Genomic DNA, 26,917 nt, shown 5'->3' with positions numbered 1-26,917 from the left:
TGGGGGTCGGGGGTCTGTCCAAATTTGGTGGTGGTTTCTTTCCGAGGAATTAGAAGGTGGGTTTGACGCGCAATGCGGAGAACATTAGTCTCTCTCTCCAAAGAAATTCCCGGATTTCATATTCTTTGATCGGAGGAATTGATGGTGGAGGTGAGACCAAGACTTTGGTGATGGAGACCCATTTAATACGATGCCACCATATTCAATCAACACCAAATACAGGAGATGGTGAATGAAGATCTGGTATGGTCTCTTGAATGACAGAGATAGGGATTTGGGACTAGTCTTTTTGGACGCGCTTTATGCATGTCTTTTGAATTGAGAAGTGCCAAGTTCTTGATATTTCCTGATGTGGGTGTTGTCTGTTTCTCTTCCTCTTGATCTTTTATGATTTGTAAATTGTGGAACGTAGATTCTGGCTGAATCAGAGAATTGTGGAATTTAGAATTTTTTGCCTGAATCTGACAAACACAAACCACCACTGTAAGAGAAACAGAGGAAGGAAACTTTTGGTTGGTCAGAATGTCAAGTTCTCCTCCTAGCAATTCAAGTACTCCTGCCTCTTCTCCTCCACCTTCAAGTCTATCCCCACCACCATCAACTCCAGTGCAATCCCCGCCACCCAGTTCACCGCCTCCGAGCTCGCCACCTCCAAAGTCCCCGCCTCCCAGTTCACCGCCTCCGAGTTCGCCTCCTCCGGGCCCGATCTCCTCGCCTCCGCCCCCGGATGTTCCTTCCTCTCCACCACCATCATCACCTCCCCCCGCTCCCGTCCTATCACCGCCCCCTTCTTCGTCTCCTCCGCCTGCCCATGTTTCTACGCCTCCACCTGCGCCAGTTTCCGCTTCACCTCCCCCACCGGACACACCTCCACCCACCTCACCTGCCACGCCTGCTCCGCCGTCCTTGCCCCATCCCCCACCTCCCGTTCAGCACCCTCCGCCACCGGCACCAAAATCGGGAGCTCCACATACGCCATCTCCGCCGGCTCCACAGACTCCCCCTTCTGCAAGTCCGCCGCCTCCAGATGTCCCACTCCCATCTAGTTCACCTCCGAGTCCTTCTCCTCCGTCATCTACTAGTACAACACCTGGCTCAGCTTCTCCACCACCCCCTCGGACGGCCCGTACATCACCTTCTGGTACTAATGAGTCTAGTTTGAATTCCAGTGGAGGTTCGAACAATGGAATAGTTATTGGTGTAGCAGTAGCAGGTGTTGTAGTGCTGGCATTCATTGCTTTGTGTTTCATTTGCACGAGGAGGAAGAAGAAGAGAAGACCAATTACCGACATGTATCGGCCTCAGGGCGGCTACCCGGGAAATCCAGGTCTGAGCCTTCGTCACCATCTGATACTTCTCACCATAATTGAATTACTCAGCCGTTTGTTTTCATGTCTTGGTTGCTTAGCTTTATTTTGTTTGGATGCGTTGATTTTGAGTTCTTGATGATGTAAAACTTTAATGAAAGGGAAGATCCAAAAATCACATCTGATTTTGTGTTCTTCTTGATGTTTGTTTAAGTGCTTCATGAGCTTCCCTCATCTTTATCCCTCTTAATCTTTTTCATATTTTCCCTGAAATTAGTGTTCTTTTACATTTTGCTTTCAAATATTTATAGCTGTTGCTATATTTTGGTCCAGATGGCTATTACTATTCTCAGGCAGGACTTACAGGAAATTCATCTCGTTCAGACTTTTACTATCCAAAACCGTCAGGATCTTCTCCATATTCATCCGTCGGATATGGAGGTCATGGACCCCAACTATCTCCACCAGACGCTGGATTCATGAATTCTAAATCATGTTTTAGTTATGAAGAATTGATTGCAATTACAAACGGGTTTTCAAAAGAAACACTTTTGGGCGAGGGTGGGTTCGGTTGTGTCTACAAGGGGTGTCTGTCAGATGGAAGAGAAGTGGCAGTGAAGCAGCTCAAGTCTGGTGGTGGACAGGGAGAGCGAGAATTTAGAGCAGAAGTTGAAATTATTAGCCGAGTCCACCACCGGCATTTGGTGTCTCTGGTTGGCTACTGCATAGCAGAGAATCAGAGATTACTCGTCTATGAGTTTGTTCCGAATAATACTCTTGAGCATCATCTTCATGGTAGGGTGCTAGGGTGATCCTTAAGCTAGTGACTTCATTTTTCACATTTTGGTGTTGCTCTTGCTTGATAGATTTAGTTTTGTAACATTTGTGCTTTTCATTATCTAGGTAAAGGACAACCTGTAATGGATTGGCCTACAAGGCTCAAAATTGCTCTTGGCGCTGCTCGAGGATTGGCATATCTACATGAAGATTGTATTTCCTCATTTTCCTATGCCATTCACATTCTTTTATTTGCTGCAACTTCTGATATTTTTCGCCCTTTTGCTTCTCTCCAGGCCATCCTCGAATTATCCATAGGGACATAAAGACAGCAAACATTCTCTTGGATAACGCTTTTGAAGCTCAGGCATGGTTCCATGGATAATGCCATTGTTTCTGTTCTTTTGAATGCCCAATTGCAATTTATTTTCCTTTCCTCTACTTTCTGGGTTAATGTTGCTGCTGTACTCCAAATAATAGGTTGCAGATTTTGGACTTGCAAAATTAACAAATGATACTCACACCCATGTCTCAACACGCGTCGTGGGTACATTTGGGTACGTCATTAGTGAGTCATCTAAATTTATGTTGTTTTCGTGCATGAGTTGGATAAAGTGCATCCTACTGAGTGACTTGTGGATATGGAAATGTGTTCAATAACTCCCAGGATAAATCTGCTGCAATTTTCAGGTATTTGGCACCAGAATATGCTTCAAGTGGAAAAGTAACTGATAGGTCTGATGTGTTCTCCTTCGGGGTTGTGCTTTTGGAGCTTGTGACTGGACAGAAACCAATTGATGCTTCTCGACCTTTGGGAGATGAAAGCTTGGTTGAGTGGGTAAGTACTATTCACTGAAAGCATAATTTAAACAACTTCAGCTGCTAATTTTATTTTTTCCACATGATCCAATTCATTAGGCCATTTTTGTAATGTAATCAATATTGAAGCTGATTAACATTGTTGTAGTTCTCTGAGATTTTACTTCTGTATTGGGGCCTGAAGTAGTTTTGACGTGGCCTGAGGCTGTGGGTCTTGGGACTTTAATGTGAAATGGTTGTTATAGGCTATCATAGGCTATATCAAGGCAGTTTGAACAAAATAAAAGATTCAAAGCATAAAACTGCTAATTTAGATGTTGAAATCACTCTTTGTTTCGATTTTGGCCCTGCAATTAAGAAAAAGGAACTTGTGAACTGGATCGTGCAGACATGTGCATGTATGTCCTATTTAAAAGTCAAATTATAAGAAATTTGTACTTTTAACCCAAATATGAAAGCAAAAGTCACTCAGATTTTCTTTTTCTGTTACTAATTTATTGTTGGTTCTTAGAACCTAGAATGATTAAGTGTCAAGATTTCATTTCTTCAATGAAAACTAAGGAATGTCTATACGGCAACCTCTTGGGCTTATTGAAGGCTATCTTAATTAAGAAAAGTCTATCTTAAAAAGGCTGTTGTAAGCTAAAGTAGTCTTATCATGCTAGGAAATGTTTTCGATGCATTTTACGATTAGGTTTGTTGGTATAGTTCAACAAATATTTTTTTATCAGGATCCCTTGTGTTTATGACATTGGAAATAGGTATCTGTCTTGCGAATTTGGATGTTCTAAGACTTGGGGCATATTAATACACTTTTCAAGGACCCTTTCAGGAGCAATCTAAATGTGCCATTTGGTTGTTACACAAAAACAGAGTTGAAGACTAGGCAGCTTCTGATTGTTTTCATGTTACTTTGAGCCATTTCTCTCAAGTGCTTAAGCCAAATATAATCCTGTTGTTTTAGGAGGTTCGTGCAAATGGTGTTCATCTTGGATAGCTGAGTAAATTGATCCCTTGTGCTTAGTCCCTAATAAGTGTGTGCTTGTAGGTTTAACAAATTCCCTTTTTATTTTTGGGCAGCCTGTGTAAAAATATCTTGAAAGTGTGAAGCCTAAGAAGGCTATGCCAACCTCATCTCCTTCTGCCAAGTGGCTTTTGTCCATGGTTGGAAAAGTACAAATGGAGGCTTGGCTGTTTGAAGTAATTCCTCCCTTGATACCCGGAAAGGAAGCTCACCTTTGATTTAGAGAAAATTTTATAAGGATTTTCAGATCCTTCTTTTTTGCTGGAGTGGACAGAATTTTCTCCCACGTGTTGAGGAGATGGATTTGGGTCTGCTTTATCTCTTTGCTCATTACATTGAGTTCCAAAATGGAATGTGCTAGACAAGAAACTCCACTCTAACCCTGTTTTGCTTGATATTATTGGAGAACCTCTTATTCTCCTCATTAACCCCTTGGTTCAAGAGAGATTGGTCAATGTTATGGAATTGCTGAGTGCAACTCATCTCATATCCCGGTAACTTATTGATCTCTGAATATGCTGAACCATACCAAGTAGGGGAATCTATGGTTGACAAATGTCAATTCAAACCTGTGAATCTAATCAAAGCTTTTGAGCTGACAATCATATTTTTCTGATTTCTTCTAACTTGGTTGAGATAAAGGATGTGCTTGAGGATCACATTGCTTAGAGGTAGAAGCATATGTGAATTGTAGGATTAAATTATCGACCACTAACCTGTAATACAAACAATTAATTCTTATAGAGTGAGTTCTTCCATCTATTACTACTTATCACTAACATTGATATCCAAGAATGGTGTAGAAATACATTGAAAGGACACTAGCATTATCAGTGAAAATGAACGGAAGTCCTTTTGCTCTTCATTAATCCGGTTGTGAACACCAAAATAAAGAATAAGGTGGATTAGGAACACTTACCCTTCTCAATGAAACCCTTATAGATAAATGGAGCTAGAGAATAGTGATGATATAGGTTAATGGTTGCTTAGGATGGGTAGAGATGAGTACGGCTTACTCAGTTTACAGTAGGTAGGAGCGGACAAGTCCAAGAAAGAGATTCATTTATAGGTTGTGTGTGTGTGTGTGTCTCTCTCTATCTATCTATATATATATATAGTGTCATTTATTATTTATAAAATTACAGAAAATGCTCATGATGAAGACAATTAATGCATGCAAGCATCAAATCATTTTTTAATTTGTTAGGGATATATAGTGAACTTGGTAACATCCATGAATTGCTACGACTTTTAACTCTGTCTATATTGCGGAAAAGAAAGGTCCCCATTAAATTGAAAATTCATGCAAGGTTAAAACAAAAAAAATTACAAATATCCAGAGGATAAAATTGAGCCAACATGATATTGCCTCAAAGATAGATCCTTTCGGACACATTCCCTGTAATGAAATAGCAGAAAATATAAAATCAATGCCACTAAAGGCTTACAAGATCACAAAGTGCACGAACATGAGCCCACTAATGGACAACACAATAGCCAACAAAGGGCAACACAAGAGAATAATAAAAAATATGTTATTGATTGAATGCTTTAGTGAAAAGCATAAAAGAATAGGGGGAAACACCCCTATTTATATACATCATAAAGGAGAGAGTGAGAGCCATTGGAGGCTCCCACATAGAGACGTTGGGAGCCCCCAACGTATGGTCAAATGACCATAGAGCCCCCAAGGCTTATTTAAATACAAAATATAAAAAATAAAAATAAAAGAAAGAAAGAAATAACTGTTTTGTAAAACAATTATTTATTACATATGTGAAATGACAAAAATGCCCCTAATGGGCATTAGCTATTACAAAACTGAATATATATGAATATATATATTTTAACACCTCACTCAAACTTACGGTGAATTGACCGAAAGTTTGCTAAGGAGAAAAAGAAATCGAGGTGGAGGAAGAGCTTTGGTAAAAAATTTTGCAAGTTAATACTTGGATGTGACATATGACAACATAATAGTTCATTTCAGGTACTCATCATGTACATAATGACAATCTATCTCTATGTGTTTTGTTCGCTCATGGAAGGTGTGGTTACTTGTAATGTAGATTGCACTCTTATTGTCACAACACATCTTCGAAGGTTTTGAGACGATGACACCCATATATCTTAGAAGTCTTTTTAGCCACACAAGCTCCATTGTTGTTGTAGTCATTGCACGATATTTCGCTTCGGTTGAAGATAATGATACTTTTTGCTGCTTCTTGCACCTCCACGATATTAGAAAATCTTCTAAAAAACATGTCGTTGAGATTCTATCATTGAGATTTTTTCTCCTATCAACATCAGTGTAATATCACGTATTTTAGTACTTAGTCATTGTATAATTTTGTCGAAAATTTGGCTAAGTCTGGGAGAAAAATCGTTTGAGGCTCGATTTTTACACTGATGTTTTTGAGTCTGAGCTTGACCCAGGTCCATTGACAAGGTCGTAACCAGCCAATCGAAGCGAGATAAAGAGTTTTATTTTCGACTTTTAAATTCAAGCAAAATTCAGATTATTTTCAGGCGAAATTTGGAATCCGATATTCGTGTGATATTTTATTTTCCTTGATTCGGGCTACGGTTGGCTCGAAAAACACATTTTTTCAAAAATTGAGCAGTTTGTCGATTCAGATTCAGACTTGGATCAGACCGGATCTGATGGACTTGATCCAAATTAATATGGATTTGGACTCTATCCAAGACCCATATTAATCTGGTATTGATCCAGCCCAAGACCCATTTGGATTTTTGAGATGGATTTGGATCTTGGATCCGGATCTAAATCCATGCCCAATGATTTTTTCAACTTTAAATTCATCAAAAACCTTTAAATTGGGGTTTATAAATGTTAAGAAGACTCCTAAAGTGATTAATCTATCTTTGGAATTTTGAAAATATTTAATTAATTAATTAATTTTTATTAATTCCGAAATTTAATTTTTATGTTTGTTTAGGACTCCTAGATAGAGTCTTTATTGAAGTTATGAAGACTCTAAGAAGGTTTGAGAGACTTAGAGTCCTCTTGGATTTTTTTTTTGAAAAGTCAACTATAAAGTCCAAGATTTTCGGAAAACCAAGGGAGAGAAAAGTCTCAAATGAAGTAGCTCCCCCCTCTCCCGCCCATCTAGAAGGGGCTGGAGAAGGAGGGGCGACCTCCCCTATGGGGCTTATAAAAAGACCACAAAAAAGAGAGAGAAAAGAGAAAGAGAAGGAAAAAAGAGAGAGATAAAGTGAGGAAAATAGAGGAAAAAGGAGGAAGAAGAGGAGTGTGGGCCATTTCCAACCATTTACCCACGTTTTTCAACTTTCACCATCGTTTTTCTTCAAGTTTTTATTCATGGTATGGGTTTTCTCTCTTGAATCAAGTGAGAAATTGATATTAGGTTGGATTCCATGCAATATTTTGATGAAGATCCATGAAGAACATGTAAATATGGATGTTTACACTAAAATATATGGAGGAGGATTCATGGATCCTCATTCATGAATGTATTTGTGATTCTTTTAATCTTCTCTCAAATAAATTTCTGTACATGGTGTCTTTTTGCTAAAACAAAATTTGGTTTGATGTTAAAGATGGCATTCATGCACTTATTTCATAGAAGATTTGATTCCTACATTTGTGCCCAATATATATATATATATATATATATATATATATACACACACACAAATGATGTTGGGTGCATATATGGTGGTTATGAAAGGAAAATCTGTGTAAGCATGTATATTTTCATAAGAAGTTTGCATAAGCATCTCACGTACCAATGCATACTTGATTTTGATCATGATATGAATGTATATTCCATGGTAAATTAATGTTCCATGAAAATCATCATATAAATCTGCCCAAGCATGTGTTTTGGCTTAAGAATCTATGCAGCTACAAAGGTGTACATATTCTTGAATGTGGATATTCATATACATGTTTATTTCGGTTGCGAATCTGCATGCATAAGCATAGTTTGTTGTAAAACTATGCTTGCATGAAAAGTCTTTGCATATGCATATGTTTGAAACCCTGGAAAATAAACATATGCATATGTGCAAGACCCAGACCTTGGCGACCAGCAGCTTGGCTGGTGCTGGCCAAGCCTGGCAGCACTCGTAGGGTGCTGCCAGACTGGGCTGGCTGGTCGCAGGCCCTGCCAGGCTCGACAGAACCGAGCCCAGCATATTCATTTACATATTAGTTTGGAAAACAAGCATGTTGTACCAGCTGTACCCTTGTCATTCTTCATACCAGCATCTGAACCCATGTGACGTTGCTTGACACTTGTGCTTATTCACTATTTGCGTGTTTTATGAATATCTATGGCTATTTTTAGGGCATTGTTATGCTAACAAAATATAAGTTGTGAAAATTGTACTTTCTTCAAGGACAAGTATCACAGGTTATCTACATGTCAGTCAAACATATCTAAATGATTGTATCTACATTTTAGTGGTTTGACTTTGATCTAGCAGAAGATGCTTGTAAATCATCCATGGTTGTTGTCATGGGTCTGGTATTGGAAATAAACCTATACATTCATGGCTTGTCTAAATTCAACTTTGCTGTTGCTTGTTTGGGCTTAGGAATAAGCCTTTGAATGAAGTATATTTTTGTTGTGTTCAATGAGTTGGGTCCAAACATGGCTGGCATGCTGAGTTGCTTTCTTACATGAAAAGGTTGATAACTTAAGAATCATCCGATATTGGTATATCACATACAGCATGTGGTTCGTGTGTAGATCTGATATTAGTATTTCATGAAACCACATGCACATGAATGTTGTGAACATATGCTTATGAATGTTTTAATTCATGCACATGGTTATTCGACATAAATGAGTCTGCATCTTAAAAGCATGTTAACATCATTGCAATTATAGCATGTTACAACATTTGCATATATAGCATAATTGTTACGATTCAGACAAAAAGAGTCCGCGTGAAAGAGAACTCTTTAAATATTTAATAATACGTAAAACTGCTCCCATGCGAACAAAGGTGGGAGCATGCTGAAACTGGCTAGCTGTGTGAACAACATGGGCGATGTTTGGTCGAGTAATGGAGAGTTAGGAACGTTGTAACGCCCCAAAATCGTGGACTTGAAACCTTTTATGAAAAAGGTTGAAAGCTTTGAAATTGATTACTTATCAGAGTTTAAAACAGAAGTTCAGCGGAAAATCATGTTTGAAATAGCAAGTCCCTGGACCTTGGGCGCATTACAGCGCAAACTTCCCTTTACAAACTGTTTTGCAATTCGAATATATATTTTATTAAAATAAAAAGAAGAACAAAGTTTTAGTAATACAGTTTTAGTAATCCAGAATTTTAATCATAAGAGATGTCTTCAAAGAACTTTATACCATATTTACCAAAAGTGTCCTTAGGAGCGCAACGTCAGGGAAAGGGTCTCGCCTTGAATGCATCACGTCATCGTGCCATCGTAAGCTGTCTCAACCTGTCCACCACCTGCCCATGAAATGGGGCAGTCTCACAACAGACTAGTAGGTGTGCAAAAGACAAGAATGTACAAATGCTACAATAAGCAAGATATTCGCTAGATCAAGCAGGAAAAAACAAGACTGGCAGATCTAACCAAACGTACTGTGGAGTAATCAAAACTCTAGTAAAACAAATAGTTAAATACACGGGCAGTAAGGACCATAGTGCTTAACAAACAACAATACAACTGAATAAGACAAACATTCATAACAATGCTCGCAATACAATACAATTACTATTAGATGGTTCAGTCAATCGGTAAGTAATTACATTAATCGTAAAGCACAAGCTATTGCATCACAAGCAATTCATAAGCTACACAAGATAAGCAATCATACGGTAGCAGTTATATCACAATATGTAAGCAGCTTATAAGACAAGCGGCTACATCAGTCCTAGTTGCCACCAGTTCATAAATTACGAGTTGTATGCAATCACATCAATCATAAGACGCGCATGCCAACGAATAAGCATTTAACTAGTATGAGAAACTAGTTATTACTAAGCAAAGAACTGCGTAAGCAGTTTAACAAACTAGAGTAACGCCTCGACAGGCGTGCATAGCTCAACGAGTAGCATACTGAACTACCGAGTAAGCAAGTAATCAATCCACGTCACAACACACATATTTCATAATATGCGTAAGTTATATCTTGTTCTCATCATGAGTAGGCCATTGTGGGTACTCACAAGGCAAAAACGTAGAAACAAACGAGATCGATTCGAGGGTCCATTATGCTATGTATTTTATTATACCCCGAATGAGTGACTGAGTCCGCTCCTAAGGAGACAACCAGTGGCCAAGAGAGTAAGTCCCCAAAGACAAATATAGGGCCTAAGATGCATCCAACTTCTGCAGAAGTGCCAGGCGACTACCACCTAGGATAATTATGGTAGCCCCATTTCCCCTAACCTCCGATGACTAAGGAAGCTGGACCTTTGCCCGTAATAGCCATTAATGGTCTGTCCATCGAAGTTTTGTATCATCCATCATCTCTCTTGATAAACCATCCCGAACAGGCACGACGGGGGGTTTCTTAACCGTCGTCTCATTCTGCATGCTCTGGCCTTTCAACTCAATCGAGCATCTTGCCTCTGAAGGCGCATAATTATCATTATGTGAATTACACGCGCCATTACGCGTTCGAGGCAACTACACACCTCTCATCCTACTCACCGCAGTACGCAACGTACATGTTCAAAAGTACAACCACGATAAGAGTGGTAAGGATCTCTCGCAGGAAATCCCCCAACACATCTGTTTTATAGAAGTCCACAGTGAACTCATTCAAGTTTCAACTTATCGTGCTCGGGTCCTTTAGACAATCGTAAGCATTCTGCCTATGCGAATATTAACGTAACGAGATTTAACTTAAAGTGTCAATACACGTTTCGAGGTTACTATAGACCTCTCGTTCTGCTTTTCGTAGTTTAAACATATCGTACGTGACTAAGACTATAACTACAAGAGGAGGAGCATGGATTCCTCGTAAGAAATCCATCAACAATAATCTTGCGAAAGAAGGAAGTGCGCCAACTATCTTGGTTTGACCAGAAAGCCTAGAAACTAGGTTTCACATCAGAGGTGATGTAATGTCGATTTAGCGATGGCGCAAGTACCTCGATAGGATTCTCGCCCTATTCGTGCATAGGCTCCTAAACAGGGTTATCCGAGTCATATCGGATAGGCAAACTGAAGTTGTAACACACCTCTCCCAAATACATCGATTTGGGAGATCCAACCGCTATCTCGCAAAAGGCTTTCGAAAATCTGCTTTACAAAGCTATACATCTTTGAAAATAGGTTTGCACCTAAGACCATCATTTTTGGAGAACTGAAGTGCATAAGTGTATGTCGTGGCTTTTAAAACAAATAAGTGAAACAATATACACTATACACTCGAGGCTACACTCAGGGAGTGCATGTTGACAAGGGATAGTGTTGTGGCAAATCGAGGAGCGAGACTCGATGTGCGAAACTACACCTCGAACGTAAAACACACAAGCCACACACGAGGTATGGAATCATACCTCGACCATCGAAACACACAAGCAGATAACTACGTAAGCAACTCACGGGGTATGGGATCCTATCTTGACTACGCAAGTGCAAAAGATGACTTGCGAGGCATGGAGTTGTACCTCGATTAAACGATAAGCGTAAGCAAGTAAAGGAGCATACGATAAAGATAAGAATATATGCACGAGCAAAGCATATACACGAAGTGCGGCAGCAAAGTAAGGACGAACAACACATAAAAAAAGTAAGTGCAAAAGCAAGCACGACTACAACAGGAAAGGTAGTAAGTAGTAAGGCCATGACGCATAAAGCGCGGGACAACAAAAGTAAATGCAGAAAGTAAAGTGCGAGAACGTAAAGGAGGATTTGAAGTAAAAAGGCATACATATACAAGTAAAGTGCAAGAAAGTAAAGATGACAAGGATCGCGAAACCGCGTCATTGAATTAAAAGACATACGTATATATTTTATACGTATACATATATCATTATCCTCTTTTAGTTATCTTTCTTTATTTAGCATTTATTCGTTCATTGTCTTTTTACGCAAGAATCCCTTACCTTGAGGGGTTGCGAGTTCTCGTACGCCTGCGGCGTAAGTAAGCACGAGCCACTAAGGTGAGCTAGATCCACCGTTCAACCTGCGATGCTTAGAACATTAGTAATATGCCATAATACAAACGAGAAGCGGGTCTGGTAAGACCTGCAGTGGTACCGGACCCCAAGTACGAGGGTAGGTAGGGAGCTAAGCTCCCTTCAGAAAAGCAACAGAGGCAGCAAGGCAGGGAGTCCTGGGTTCCCTACTTGCTGGAGCAGCAATGACCCCCTGACAGAGCCTTGCTGACCACCGACAGTAAACAGTGGCAGAGGCAGGGAGCCTTGCTCCCTGTATGCCCGAACAACAGAGAGGGCTAAGAGCTTAGCCCCCAGCCACACGAGCGGGACACGGAGGCTTGCACCCAAACTGCCAAAAATGCAGAGGCAGGGGCAGAGACACTGCACCCTGCCCGCGAGGATGCAAGAGGCAAGGGCCTCACCCCTGCCTGGCAAAAAGCCACAGAGGCAGGGACAGAAAAGGCAGGGGAGGGAGTAGAGGCTCCCTGCCGAACCTGCCTCATCAGGAAACAGGACAGGAGGCACAGCCCCCTGCTGGAAACGAGACAGGCAGCTTCTGCCGGTAACAGGATCAAGGCAAGGGGGCAAAGCCCCTTGCCAAAGAACAAACGAGGTGCAGGGGGCTTTGCCCTCTGCTCGAAAACAGGAAGAAGGCAGGGGGCTTCAGCCCCTGCTGGGAAACCAAAGGAGGCAGGGGCTTTTGCCCTCTGTCGGAAAAAACAAAAGAAATAGGGGGGGAGCGCTCCCCCTGCCGGCAAAACACAAGAGGTAGGGAGGTGTGACCCCTCTGTCGGGAATCAACAGGAGGCAGGGGGCCTCAGCCTCTGCCGGGGAGCATCAGAGGGCAAGGGAGCTTCTCCCCCTACCAGGAAATGACAAGAGAGCAAGGGGCCTCGCCCCCCTGCCAGGAAACAAATGTCGGGGGAGCTTCGCCCCCTGCAGGCAAACATAAAAAGGCAGGGGGGCGAAGCCCCCTACTGAAGGCAAAACAAAGGCAGGGGGCTCGCTCCTTGCCGGAAAACACAAGGCAGGGGGGCGAAGCCCCTTGCCGAAAACAGGATGGGGGCAGGGGGTGGAGCCCCCTGCCGAAGGACCACAAGAGGCACGGGGGCAGAACCCCCTACCGAAAAACAACAAAGCGACACGGGCGGTTGGAGCTCCCTGCCGACAAGAGGCAACGACAGGGGGCTCAGCCCCCTCGTCGGTCTACCCCAAAAGAAAGGCAGGGGGTAACCCCTTGCCGACGAGAGGCGACGACAGGGGGCTCAACCCCCCCATCGGTCAACCCCTCACAAAGGAGAAGAAGAAGAGGGGAGGGGTTTACCTGGGAAGACCGCAGCGACGGGGGATGTCGCCAGTGAGCGATGCCGAAATGCGAGCACAGAGGAGAGCAACAGCGGATGTCGGTCGAGTTGCCTCGGCAAGGGTGGCGATGGTCGGGGACAGAGGGTGTCGGTCGAGGCTACCAACGCGAGAGGAGACTGTGACAGGGGTAGCTCACCGGAGTGCTGATCAAAGAAGCGGTCTGGCAGAGGCGTTGCCAGACATAGGTGGTTGTCGGTCGTTGGCGGAAGCAGAAAAAGGAGACTGGGGGAGAGGATGCCGACATCATCATCGCCGGAGGCTGCAGTCGATGGCGACGATGATCGCCAGGAAAACTCAACGGGAAAAAGGGGAACGGTGCTGCCGACGGGGGAGCCCGACCGAGGGTTGCCAATGTCTGCAAGGAAGCTGACGAAGGAGAGGAGAGGCCGGCGACTCCGGCGTCGGGGCTCTAGCGCAGCCGACGATCGGACAAGAGGTCCTCGGCGATGTCGCAGGTGGCCGTCGGGGAAACGAGGTCGTCGGCGACAACGGTCGTCGGGTTGTCTGCTGAGATCACCGACGAGAAAGAAGGGGAGCCGAGGACAGGGCGTCACCGAAACTCGGAGGCAGTCGGTGGCTTCCGTCGCCGACGTCCTGCCTCCACGTGATGGAGACGGGAGAGGCGAAGAGGAGAGAGAAGGGGCAAGGGATTTTGTCCCTCGCCCGAGGCGCCTATCTTTTAAAAGACACAGGCTTCTCTATCGTTCGAGAAGCCGGGTCGGGCTCGGGTCCGGGTCCATCTCGGATCCGACACGACGGGCAGACCGTGACATGTGTCCAATATATTTTTTTAACAGGCTTTACAAAAGTGCTCCAACAAGTTGTCTAAACGGAGTGAGATCCTCAAGCCGTTCTTCATTATTAATTTTCATTTTAACATTTACTATCTCTGGAGTGTCTACTTTCTTATCATTTGTAATGCCAAACCTACAAACAATATCAAAAGCAAATTTAGATTGAGATATCAAATATCCACGAGGGGAATAAGCAACTTTTATTCCTAGAAAATATCGTAATAGTCTTAGGTTAGACATTTCAAAATGAGTTTTAAGAAGAGTTTTGATATTTGCAACTCCCTGTTTTTCACCTCCAGTGATGATCATATCATCCACATAAAGAAGAAGAATGATGATACTTTCATCAGATTGCTTAATAAACAAGGCAGTGTCAGTCAAACAAGAACGAAATCCAATATCAGTCATAACATGACTAAATCTGTCATACCAGGCTTTTGGTGCCTGTTTAAGACCATAAAGAGCCTTCTCAAGACGAAGAATTTTACACTTAGGAAGACTGATACCAGGCGGAGCTTTCATGTATACTTCTTCAACAAGACTCCCATTTAAAAAGGCATTTTTGACGTCCATTTGAAATATAGGTCATTTTTTATAGAAGCTAAAGCAATTAAAGTTCGAACAATGGTCATTTGGGCCACATGAGAAAAGGTTTCTTCGTAGTCAATGCCATATTCTTGAGCATAACCTTTGGCTACAAGTCGTGTCTTATATCTTTTTAGGGTCCCATCACTTTTGGTTTTGACTTTATAGACCCATCTATAGCCTATAGGTTTCTTTCCAAGCGGTAAGTCTTAGATGGACCAAGTGTTAGTCATCTCTAATGCATCCAATTCTATTTTCATAGCTTCAATCCATTCTACGTGATTTTTGGCTTCAAAGTATGAGGAAGGTTCAACATAGGATTGAATTAATGCAAGAGCTGCTCTGTACGAGGGTGAAAAAGATTCATAAGAGACAAATTTTCCTGGAGGTCTAGAAATTCTAGAAGTTCTGCGAGGAGGAACTTCAAAAAATCTTTCTAACGCACATGGAGGATGTTGCTCATCAATTCTTCGTCTTGAATACTGTAAACCAACAACCCTACTGGTTTGGTCTTCACTATCATTTTCAGAGACTGTAGGACTTTGATCATTGTCAAAGTTACATTCAAAATCTTCTTCATTGGATTTTGAAGTTAAATCAATTATAAAGGAATATTTAGTAAAATCTTTGGATTTTCACTTTTAAAGAATTTTTTTTTTCAAGAAAAGTCACATTTCTTGACACATAATTTATCATTTTGAAGATCATAGCATCTGTACCCTTTTTTATTTTCAGCATATCATAAAAAGGCACATGGGATTGCACGAGGGGAGAATTTATCATTGTTGTTTGTAAATACAAAACATTTGCAACAAAACACTCTTAATCTGGAGTAGTCCGAAGCTAAATCGTAAAGTTTTTCGATTGAAGATATATTTTCTAAAGAAGAAGATGACATTCTATTGATGGGATAAGTGGCAGTTAGAGCTGCTTCAGCCCAAAACCCTTTTAGTACTTGACTTGCTATTAGCAAGGTCCGAGTGGTCTCTATAATGTGGCGATGTTTGCGTTCTGTAAGACCATTTTTTTGAGGGGTGTTTGGGCAAGATCCTTGATGAATAATGTCATATGAATTAAGATAGTTTTTAAATTCTCCAGACATAAATTCTCCCCCTGAATCGGTGCGAAAAATGAAAATATTGTTTCGAAATTTGTTTGTGACCATTTTATGAAATATTTGAAAGTGAACAAAAACTTCAGATTTATGTTTAAGAAAATAAATCCAGGTATGTCTAGAAAAATCAACAAAGATGACATAATATGCATACTCACCTTTAGAAATAACTGGTGCGGGTCCCCAAACATCTGAATGTATTAACTCAAGAGGTTTTGTAGAAACAAAGGTTCTACTAGAAAACGGTAAGCTTTTCATTTTACCAAGAATGCAGTCTTTACAAGCAAAATTTTCAGATTTACAAAATTTTCCCAAACTTGGAAAGTATTGGATTTTAGACATATGAGGATGGCCAAGTCTTTTGTGCCATAAGTCTGTTTCTAATTTTTGAACATTTAAACAAAATACATTCTTTGGTAGTTCCAAATAGTCTATGTAATATAGCCCTCTTTCTCTATGGCCTTCCCCAATCAGCTTCTCTGACTGACTATCCTGTATTCGGCAACTATCAGAAGAGAATGATATATTACATCCATAGTCAGAAATTTGAGAAACAGATAAAAGGTTTAAATTTAGTTTTGGGATATATCGAATTTTTGAAATACAAAAAGTTTTGGGTTTTTCAAAACATCCAACTCCTTTTATTTCGAGAGATGTTCCATCTGCTGTAAAGACTTTTGAAATATTTGAGTTATTTTTAAGACATTCGGATAAACATTCGAAATTTGGGGTCATATGAAATGAGGCACCAGAATCTAAAAGCCAAGGAAAGTTACCTGGACTGGATACAGATGCGACTGCTGCTCCAGTTGAGGCTTTAACGGAAGAGGATATCCCTTGGAGAAGAGGCTGAAGGATCTCCTTTAGTTGAGCCATGGAAACGGGTGCATCTTTGATCTTTTGGCTCAGTTTCAACTGATGCAACCTTCTTTTCATCTCTCTTCTTTAACTTTGGACATTGGGGCCTATAGTTCCCCGATTCATGACAGTGATGACAAATAACTTTTCTTTTGTCAAACTCGTCATTTTGCCTCCCAAAATGGGGTGGCCTATAAGTACGAGTATGATTCCCAGACCTAGATACTGCTAGGACAGAATCATCATCAACTTTAGAGGAACTTTTCCAGAAACGATTTTCCTCCGTTAATTCTTCAATAGTAAAAACTTTTTCTCGATGAAGAAGGGCCGATTTGGTGGATTCAAATTCTGGCTTTAACCCAGTTATAAACTGGTAAAAATGTTCAGCATCGAGTTGCTTTTGGCGAAGCTCGATATCTTCGGCACAATGCCATTTTGGTTCCAAAAGAGATAGTTCTTCCCAGAGTTCGGATAGCCCATTGTAATATTCTTGAAATGATTTGTCACCTTGGGTCATCGTCCGAACCTTCTCTTGAAGATTGCACACATGTGCAATATCTTTAAGGGAATACATATTTTTAAGGTATTCCCATGCCTTATCGACATGTTCAAACTTGGCAAGACTAGAACACTTTTTAATGTCAACACTGTTGATAAGCCATGACATTATTTTTGCATGTCCCATTTTTCACTCTTTCCGCTTTTTTTCTTAGGAGGCTAAAGCCTTGATTTTCTCCTCTTCTGATAATGGGACCTTCTTGTCTCACTCTTTCTTGGTAAGGGATAATTTGGGTTCCAAATCAAAACTATCTACGATCCCCCATAAGCCTTTACCCCATATGTGATGCTTTATGATTGAAGCCTACGTTACATAATTTGTGTCACTTAATTTCGTGAGGATGATGGTGACTTTATCATTGTCATCCATCGTTTACAAGAGGTGAAAAGAAAAGAAAGATAGAAGAGAAGAAACAAAAAGATGTGAGAAGGGAAAGAGACGAAACACTTTGCAAGAACAAGGTGATAACACACCTTTCACACAAGGGGCACAGAAATCGAGGTACTTTCTCCAAGATCTAATAATCCCGTGGCTTTGATACCATGTAATGAAATGGTGGTCTTCCACGAATGTGGACACTTTAAGCAAGACCCTTAAAAGGGCAAAAATGAAAAACCACAAATAAATAATGCACCTTTATTTATGTAGGCAAATGCTTAAAAAGCATTTAAAGAAGTGAGTTTACAAGAGGGGCTGCACCCCTATTTATACAAGAGCAAGAGGGAGAGCTCATAAGGAGCTCTCCCTTCTAGTCGTTGGACTAGTCCAATGGCTAGAAATCTAGCCGTTGGACTAGTTCCAACGACTAGATGTTTTGGTCAAGTTCCAACCGGAACTTGATCAAAATATATTATCTAGTTCTATATGAACTAGATAATATATATTACATAAAAAAATAAAAAATGGGAAAAATATATATAATATAATAATATATATATATATTATTATTATATATGTATATGTTACATTTTAACAGTTTAAAAAAAGACCTATGTTGATCGGGTAAAACCCTTATCTTGGGACTTATTTAAAAGCGCCCCAAATCACATCAAATTCAAGTTTATAGACCCAAACCCATTTAGCTTATGGGACTTGCTTTGGTGTGTCAAGACCTGATTAAGGTAATAATAACCATTGACTGCCCTGCATGACCATGACTTTCTATTTGAAGTCTGAAACAAGCAAATCAACTAAGGCCTAGCGTTCCTTCAGATGACTCAGCGATACATCCTGGGTATCTAAGAGATCGTGTGACTTGAATGAGATTCATAGCACTTCCATATTTGAACCTTTCTAAGAAGAAAAGCTTTTTAATTATTTTGTTGATAATTTTCTCCTGCACTGTATATACAAGGTGTGGCTTTAATCTTATTTTGGTAGTTGTTTGTTAACAGGCAAGGCCACTCTTTAGTCAGGCACTTGAAACTGGAAATTTGGAGGAGATAGTGGATCCCAGGCTTGAGAATAATTATGTGGGAAGTGAGATGTTCAGAATGGTTGAGGCAGCTGCTGCATGTGTTCGTCATTCATCTCAAAAGCGGCCTCGAATGAGTCAGGTAAGAGGAAACTTATGCAACAACAGAAGTTGTTTAAAGAAAAACTGACCAATGTTTAGCATGTCACATGGCTACAACATTTTTATAAAATTTTCCAATACAAGAAAAAGCTGGCGCATGACATAGCAATAGCTCAGCCAGTCTGAGCTGTGATGGAAGCAAATATGTGGGCTGCCAGCCTCTTTTCTCTTTCCATTGCCTGAAATCAACTTGTTTGGAAACAATAAGAGTACTTCCAAGAATGTCAAGATTACTTAGGGAATCCATATCCATTGGTAGCATATCAATTAATATTGGGTTGGTCAAATGAAAAATTCAGAGTTAAGATCACTCTGATTTGGGATTGAATAGGGAAAAGCGGATGACTAACTCGATTGAAGGACTTGAAAATGACATTGTTCTCTGATGCTGCTTGATTTGCACAGCAAAAAAAAAAAAAAACAGGGCCTGAATGTACTTGGCATATGCTTGAGAAATGACAGGTTAATGGCACCGAGTGAACTTTCTACGTTTTATTCCCAGTATTGTTATGTAGTTGGATCTAATACACTTCTGGACCCGATGCGTGATAGCAGCAAGTTTATGTTCAGCACATAATTTCATCTGCATGATACTGAATCTCCTGTTTTCTGACAACCATACAAATACATTTTGTTAACCTGTGTTAAGTCCAAAATTTAGTGAACGTTGCCCCGTGAATAACTTCCTAATCCGTCACACTATAAGCTGCATCTTTTTTGAGTGGCTAAGTTGTCCTAATAAGTGGAATTTTACTGTATCAGGTGTTGAGAGCATTAGACTGAAACTGATATTTCTGAAATGAAATGGGGATCTTCGAAACACGAGCTTTGATTAACAAGAGCAAGTGTCAAGAATGACACTAAAGCATAACCCTTAAAAAGGGTATAACTGGAAACAAAATAAAAATAAAAAATGTATTCTTTATTGATATGAAAAACCAATTGCTTAAGAAGCATTGGAGTAAAATACAAGAGGGGCTGCACCCCTTTATATACACAGCTGAAAGAGGACTCAATAGAGCTGTTGGGCACAGTCCAACAGCTCTATTTAGAGCTGTTGGAATGTGTCAGTCCAACAGCTCTATTAAGAGCTGTTGGACTGTGTCAGTCCAACAGCTCTATTGCTAGTCAAGTCTGGACAGGACTTGACTAGCAACAGTCATTCTAGTTCAAACTGAACTAGATGACATAAAAACAAAAAATAAAAATAAAGGAAAAAAATACAGAAAAGAAAGAAATTAAAAATGTATTTATATATATATATAATAATATAATATTATTATATATACATATATGTACAGTTTTACATTTTAACACTCCCCCTCAAACTTACGGTACAATGAGCGAAAGTTTGTCTAAGAGAAAGTGAAATCGGGGAGCAGCGAGAGGCTTTGTAAAGAAGTCTGCTAACTGATATTCTGAAGTGACATATGGCAGATCAATTATCCCGTGTAGATATTCCTCTCTGACGTAGTGACAATCCATTTCGATGTGTTTGGTGCGTTCGTGGAATGTTCTGTTACTGGCAATGTAGATCGCACTTTTGTTGTCACAACACATTTGTGAAGCCTTTGTTGCTTCAACTCCCATGTCAGCAAGCAGTCGTCGGAGCCAAACTACTTCCATGGTCGTGGTTGCCATGGCTCTGTATTCAGCTTCGGTGGATGAGAGAGATACCTTCTGCTGCTTTTTACACCTCCACGAGATTAATGATTCCCCTAAAAAGACACAAAAGCCAGTGGTTGAGTGTCTGTTATTGGGATCACCTCCCCAATCAGCATCAGTATATGCAATTAAATCAAGAGAAGAGGAGGAAGATAAGAAAAGTCCTCGTGAAAGAGAGGACTTGATGTATCTGATAATACGCATGACTGCTCCCATATGAACAGAAGTAGGAGCATGTTGAAATTGACTTGCTGTATGAACAGCATGTGCTATATCTGGTCTGGTAATGGATAGATAGGAAAGTGCCCCGACAAGCTGTCTGTAAGGAGTAGGGTCTGCAAGAAGTTCTCCATCATCAATCTTCATTTTAACATTAACAACTTCTGGAGTGTCAACTTTCTTATCATCAGTAATACCAGACCTGAAAACAATATCAAAAGCAAATTTAGTCTGAGATAATAAATATCCTCTAGGAGAATAAGCAACTTCAATGCCTAAAAAATATCTCAACAAGCCCAAATCAGTCATTTCAAAATGAGATTTAAGAAGTGTTTTGATTGTTGCAACTCCCTGTTTATCGCTTCCGGTTATGATCATATCATCCACATAGAGAAGAAGCACAATGATCCCTGCATCAGAATTCTTAATAAACAAAGCAGTGTCAGTTAAACAGAATTGAAAACCAATATCAATCATAACACGACTAAACCTATCATACCAAGCTTTTGGTGCTTGTTTAAGTCCATAAAAAGCTTTTTCTAAGCGAAGGACTTTACCCTTAGGAATACTTAGACCAGGAGGGGGTTCCATATATACTTCTTCAACTAGCTTTCCATTTAAAAAAGCATTTTTGACATCCATTTGAAAAATAGACCATTTTTTGATAGAAGCTAAGGCAATTAAGGTTCGGACAGTAGTCATACGAGCCACCGGAGCAAAGGTTTCTTCATAATCAATCCCATATTCTTGGGCATAACCTTTGGCTACTAAACGGGCTTTATATCTTTCAAGAGTACCATCACTCTTGGTTTTAATTTTATAAACCCATCGACATCCTATAGTTTTCTTCCCTGGAGGAAGATCTTGAATATTCCATGTAGAAGCCTTTTCAAGTGCATCTAATTCAGCTTTCATGGCTTCTATCCATTTGATATCATTTTTTGCTTGAAAATATGTGGATGGTTCTTCATATGAGTGAATTAATGCAATAACTGCCCTATATGTGGGTGAGAAAGACTCGTATGATACAAACTTTTCTGGAGGCCTCGAGATTCGGGATGATTGTCTAGTTGGAATGTTAGAATATTTCTCAAGTGCACATGGAGTATTAGACTCTTGTCGCCTGGAATATTGAATACTAGTATCTCTATGAACTTCTTCATTTTCAACATTAAGATCAATAATTCTGTGATCATCATCAAAGTTACAATCAAGGTCATATTCATCAGATGTTGATGTTAGATCTAGCAAAAAGGAGTACTCAGTGACGTCTTTTAATTTTCTAAAATCAAAGAAGCTCTCCTTTTCAAGAAAGGAAACATTTCTAGACACATATAGTTTATTATTTTTGAAGTCAAAACATCTATAACCTTTCTGGTTTTCAGCATATCCTAAAAAGGCACAGGGAATCGCACGAGGGGAAAGTTTATCATTTTTGTCAGTAAATATGAAACATTTGCACCCAAATATTCTTAATCTAGAGTAGTCTGGAGAAATGTTCATAAGTTTTTCAATGGGAGTGATATTTTGTAACGAAGAAGATGGCATCCTATTAATGAGATAGGTGGCAGTTAAGGCAGCTTCTGCCCAAAAGTCTTTAGGGACTTGATTTGCTATTAATAAAGTTCTAGTGGTTTCTATAATATGGCGATGTTTTCGTTCTGCCAGTCCATTTTGTTGAGGTGTATAAGGACAAGATCTTTGATGTGTGATGCCATGCAATTTAAGATAATTTTGAAAATCTGTGGATAAAAACTCTCCCCCTGAATCTGTGCGAAAAATAGTAATATCATTTTGAAACTTGTTTTTAACCATATTATGAAAAGTTTGAAAGTATGAAAATACTTCAGACTTATGTTTGAGAAAGTACATCCACGTATGTCGGGAGAAATCATCGACAAAAATAACATAGTAAACAAATCCTCCTTTAGAAATTACTGGTGCAGGACCCCAAACATCCGAGTGTATTAATTCAAGTGGTCTTGAAGAGAAAAAGGTTCTGTTCTGAAATGGTAATTTTTTCATTTTGCCGAGAATACAATCTTTACAATCAAATGATTCAGAGTTACAAAATTTCCCTAGATTTGGAAAATGTTGGATTTTGGCTATATGTGGGTGACCAAGTCTCTTATGCCACAGTTCCAACTCTATTTTTTGAATATTATAACAAAAAGCTTTCTTCGGCATTTCCAAAAAATCCATGTAATAGAGCCCTCCTTCTCTATGGCCTTCCCCAATCAGCTTGCCTGACTGGCGATCCTGTACCCAACAACCATGAGAAGAAAAAGAAATATTACACCCATAATCAGAAATTTGAGATACAGATAAAAGATTTAAATTTAATTTGGGAACATGTCTAATTTCTGGAATAAAAAATTTTTTTGTTTTATAAATTTTTTCAAAATTTCCTATTCCTTCTATTTCAAGAGAAGTCCCATCAGCAGTAAAGACCTTTGACACACTTGTTTTATTTTTAACACATTTGGATAGACTTTGATTATTTGGGGTCATATGAAAAGATGCACCAGAGTCAAGAAGCCAAGAAATTTTACCTAAATCAGAAAAAGATGAGGCTGCTGCGCCGGTTGAAGCTTCAGATGAGGAAGAGGCACCTTTGATGAGAGGCTGAAGAATCTCCATTAGTTGGGCCAGGGAAACTGGTGCATCCTGATCTTTAGGCTCCGATCCAGCAATTGCAGCTCTTTTTTCTCTCAGTTCCTTAAGTTTGGGACATTGTGGCCTGTAGTGTCCCGGTTCATGACAGTGATGACAAATAACTTTCTTCTTATCATAGTCACCATTTTGTCGGTTAAAGTGAGGAGGCCTATATGATCGAACATGATTCCCTGGTCTAGACACGGCTAAAACGGAATCATCTTCAATTTTTAAAGAACCTTTCCGGAGACGATTTTCTTCCATTGTTAACTCTTCAATAGTTTCAACAATAGAAGGAATTTTTCCCCTGTGAAGTAGGGCCGATTTAGTGGTTTCAAATTCCGGCCTTAATCCAGTGATAAACTGGTAAAAATGTTCAGCATCGAGTTGTTTCTGACGAAGCTCGATGTCTTCGGCACAATGCCACTTTGGTTCTAAAAGGGAAAGTTCTTCCCAAAGTTCGGACAACCCATTGTAATATTCACGAATAGTTTTGTCTCCTTGTGTCATCATTCGAACTTTTTCTTGGAGGTTGCACACGTGTGCAATATCTTTAAGGGAATACATATTCTTAAGGTATTCCCATGCCTTATCGGCATGATCAAATTTGGCAAGACTTGAGCATTTTTTAATGTCAACGCTATTGATAAGCCATGACATTATCTTCGCATGAGATATTCTCCATTCTTTCCATTTCTTCTCGTATGAGGCAATAGCCTTGATTTTCTCTTCTTCCGATAGAGGGACCTCTTTATCTCCCTCCTTTTTAGTAAGAGATAGCTTAGGTTCCGAATCGGAACCATCCACAATCCCCCATAAGCCTTTTCCCCATATATGGTGCTTCATGATTGAAGCCCATGTTACATAGTTCGTATCGCTTAGTTTCATAGGCATGATGGTGACTTTATCATTGTCATCCATCGATTACAAGGAGAGAAAGAATAGGGATAGAAGAGAAACAAGAAGAAAAATGAGAAAGAAAGAAAAAAAAAAAAAAACAATACAACAAGATGTGAAATCTTCTCCAATGAAGTGATAAAACACTTCTCTTCAAGTGGCGAACACTTTTGCAAACGGGCACGGAAACCGAGGCAACTTTTCCTCAAGATTTAGTACTTCCGCGGCTCTGATACCATGAAATGAAATGGGGATCTTCGAAACACGAGCTTTGATTAACAAGAGCAAGTGTCAAGAATGACACTAAAGCATAACCCTTAAAAAGGGTATAACTGGAAACAAAATAAAAATAAAAAATGTATTCTTTATTGATATGAAAAACCAATTGCTTAAGAAGCATTGGAGTAAAATACAAGAGGGGCTGCACCCCTTTATATACACAGCTGAAAGAGGACTCAATAGAGCTGTTGGGCACAGTCCAACAGCTCTATTTAGAGCTGTTGGAATGTGTCAGTCCAACAGCTCTATTAAGAGCTGTTGGACTGTGTCAGTCCAACAGCTCTATTGCTAGTCAAGTCTGGACAGGACTTGACTAGCAACAGTCATTCTAGTTCAAACTGAACTAGATGACATAAAAACAAAAAATAAAAATAAAGGAAAAAAATACAGAAAAGAAAGAAATTAAAAATGTATTTATATATATATATAATAATATAATATTATTATATATACATATATGTACAGTTTTACATTTTAACAATTTCCTCCCTCTTTCTCTCTCTCATAAGTGGAATTTATCTCTAAATGTCAGGTAGTGAGAGCATTAGACTGTGAAACTGATATGTCCGACCTTACAAACGGCATTAAACCTGGCCAGAGCACCATCTTTGAAGCTGGCCAATATTCAGCTGACCTGAGCAAATTCCAGAGAATGGCATTCGGCAGCGGTGATAATAGTGCTGACTTCAGCATGAGTGAATGCGACCAGGCATCTTCAGTGGCATTTAGTGGTGAGCATCACACCAGAGAAGTCTCCCCAAAGCCTCCTAAAGGGTGGAGGGTTGATGATGCGTCGACTAGTGAATATCCGAGCAGCTGTGAATCAGAGACAATCGCCATGAACCCACGAAATTACAGATAATGCAGGTTTTGCCGCATATCAGCTTGCTGACATTTGCCTGAAAGGTACTGAGCTTGCTGTATCGGTTCTGGGCTGTCAACGATGTATATTCTTTCTAGTGAGATTTTGCTGGCTTCTTGATAGAGCGGACATCCAATTTGATCTGTTAAAGCGGATTTTTTTGTCAGGGAATTCTTTTTTGTTATATAATTGTAATTCCAAGTATTCTTTGTTTTCATTTTCACTTTTCGATTTAAGTGGTAAAGCAGTTTGTAGAGGACGAATTCAGCTCATATTTGGTTTATAAATGAATGATGATCATTGCTGTACTATTTTTTCCCAGTAGACATTTGTGATAAAATGGTCTCTCAGTCTTCTTTGGCCATCTTGATTTGCCTGCCTGAGTGATTGAAAGCTTTGGAATATATATATATATATATATATATATATATATATATATATATATATATATATGAGAGAGAGAGAGAGATGTGCTCCTGCCCACCTCGTTCCGCCCTGTTTTGCCCCCTCAAAAATCATTGTTTTTGGCATTCTTTTCACATCTAACACCATAGATATGATCTATAGGTTTTGTTTAGTGGGAACAGGTTTTTGGATCACCGGAATCTGACTTGTATACGGGTTTTCCCGTTGATCCAAAATCAATGGCTATGAAAGTACCAGTTTTTCCCGGCTCATAAAAACATGTTTCCCTTTATCCAAAATCAATGGCTATGAAAGTACCACTTTTTCCCGGCTCATAAAAACATGTTTTTTCGTTGAAAAAACATGATCCAAGAGTCTATTTCCACTAAATCGAGCATGCTAAACACATCTAACTGTTCAGATCTATCATTAAATACATCAAAACTATGGGGAAATGGGACCTAATATGTTCTGTTCTCATTATATATATATATATATATATATATATATATATATATATATATATATATATATATATATATATATATATATATATATATATATATGTGTGTGTGTGTGTGTGTGCTCTCCCTCTCATTGCGTTTATAAAAGCACATAAATGCCCTTTTTTATTTCAAGGAAAACTCAATCACATTATACACAGTAAGTTGTCATTTTTAAATATTTTTAGAGCAAGTCATCTTTTTACTAGGCTGTCACCTCTGCAACTTTGGTAAGTGTATGGTATATAAGAACAAAATGGTGACCTACCAAAACGACTAATAACATGGCGCAAATGGGTAGTTTTTTTAAAAATTTATTGTCTAACTTGAGGGATACTTCGATTGAAACATCAATCTGAGGTACCCCGCTATGCCAGTCTATAGTTCTGTACTTACCATTCTCCCATCTAGTTTAGATTTTATGTCAACCTTACTGAATTTAAATCTGGGCCATTCTCATGATCGATTTCGCATTCTATGCTTTATATTGAACCATTAAAAGGTCTGATACGTGGGACAAA

General features: G+C 39.6%; 1 protein-coding gene across 1 annotated transcript; it reads left to right on the top strand.

The window, feature by feature from the left end:
* LOC149836874 (proline-rich receptor-like protein kinase PERK15) lies at window positions 1-25,812 on the top strand. Its single transcript, XM_090005628.1, has 8 exons — window positions 1-1,327; window positions 1,641-2,102; window positions 2,211-2,297; window positions 2,381-2,451; window positions 2,565-2,641; window positions 2,775-2,922; window positions 18,730-18,891; window positions 25,159-25,812. Exons 1-8 carry the CDS (start codon window positions 523-525, stop codon window positions 25,486-25,488), a joined length of 2,142 nt encoding a protein of 713 aa, XP_089861754.1. The 5' UTR covers window positions 1-522; the 3' UTR covers window positions 25,489-25,812.
* Window positions 25,813-26,917: the final 1,105 nt, after the last annotated feature.

The sequence above is a fragment of the Nuphar pumila genome, chromosome 5 (genome assembly GCF_984573655.1).
Source record: "Nuphar pumila chromosome 5, dmNupPumi1.hap1.1, whole genome shotgun sequence".
Lineage (NCBI taxonomy): Eukaryota > Viridiplantae > Streptophyta > Magnoliopsida > Nymphaeales > Nymphaeaceae > Nuphar > Nuphar pumila.
This window is presented reverse-complemented; position numbering and strand designations above follow the sequence as displayed.

Excerpts from the sequence above, each read along its gene's own strand:
- LOC149836874 (XM_090005628.1), top strand. The coding sequence starts at position 523 with ATGTCAAGTTCTCCTCCTAGCAATTCAAGTACTCCTGCCTCTTCTCCT. Across the intron at positions 1,328-1,640 it reads CGGCTACCCGGGAAATCCAG|ATGGCTATTACTATTCTCAG; the intron begins GTCTGAGCCTTC and ends ATTTTGGTCCAG. Across the intron at positions 18,892-25,158 it reads AGCGGCCTCGAATGAGTCAG|GTAGTGAGAGCATTAGACTG; the intron begins GTAAGAGGAAAC and ends TCTAAATGTCAG.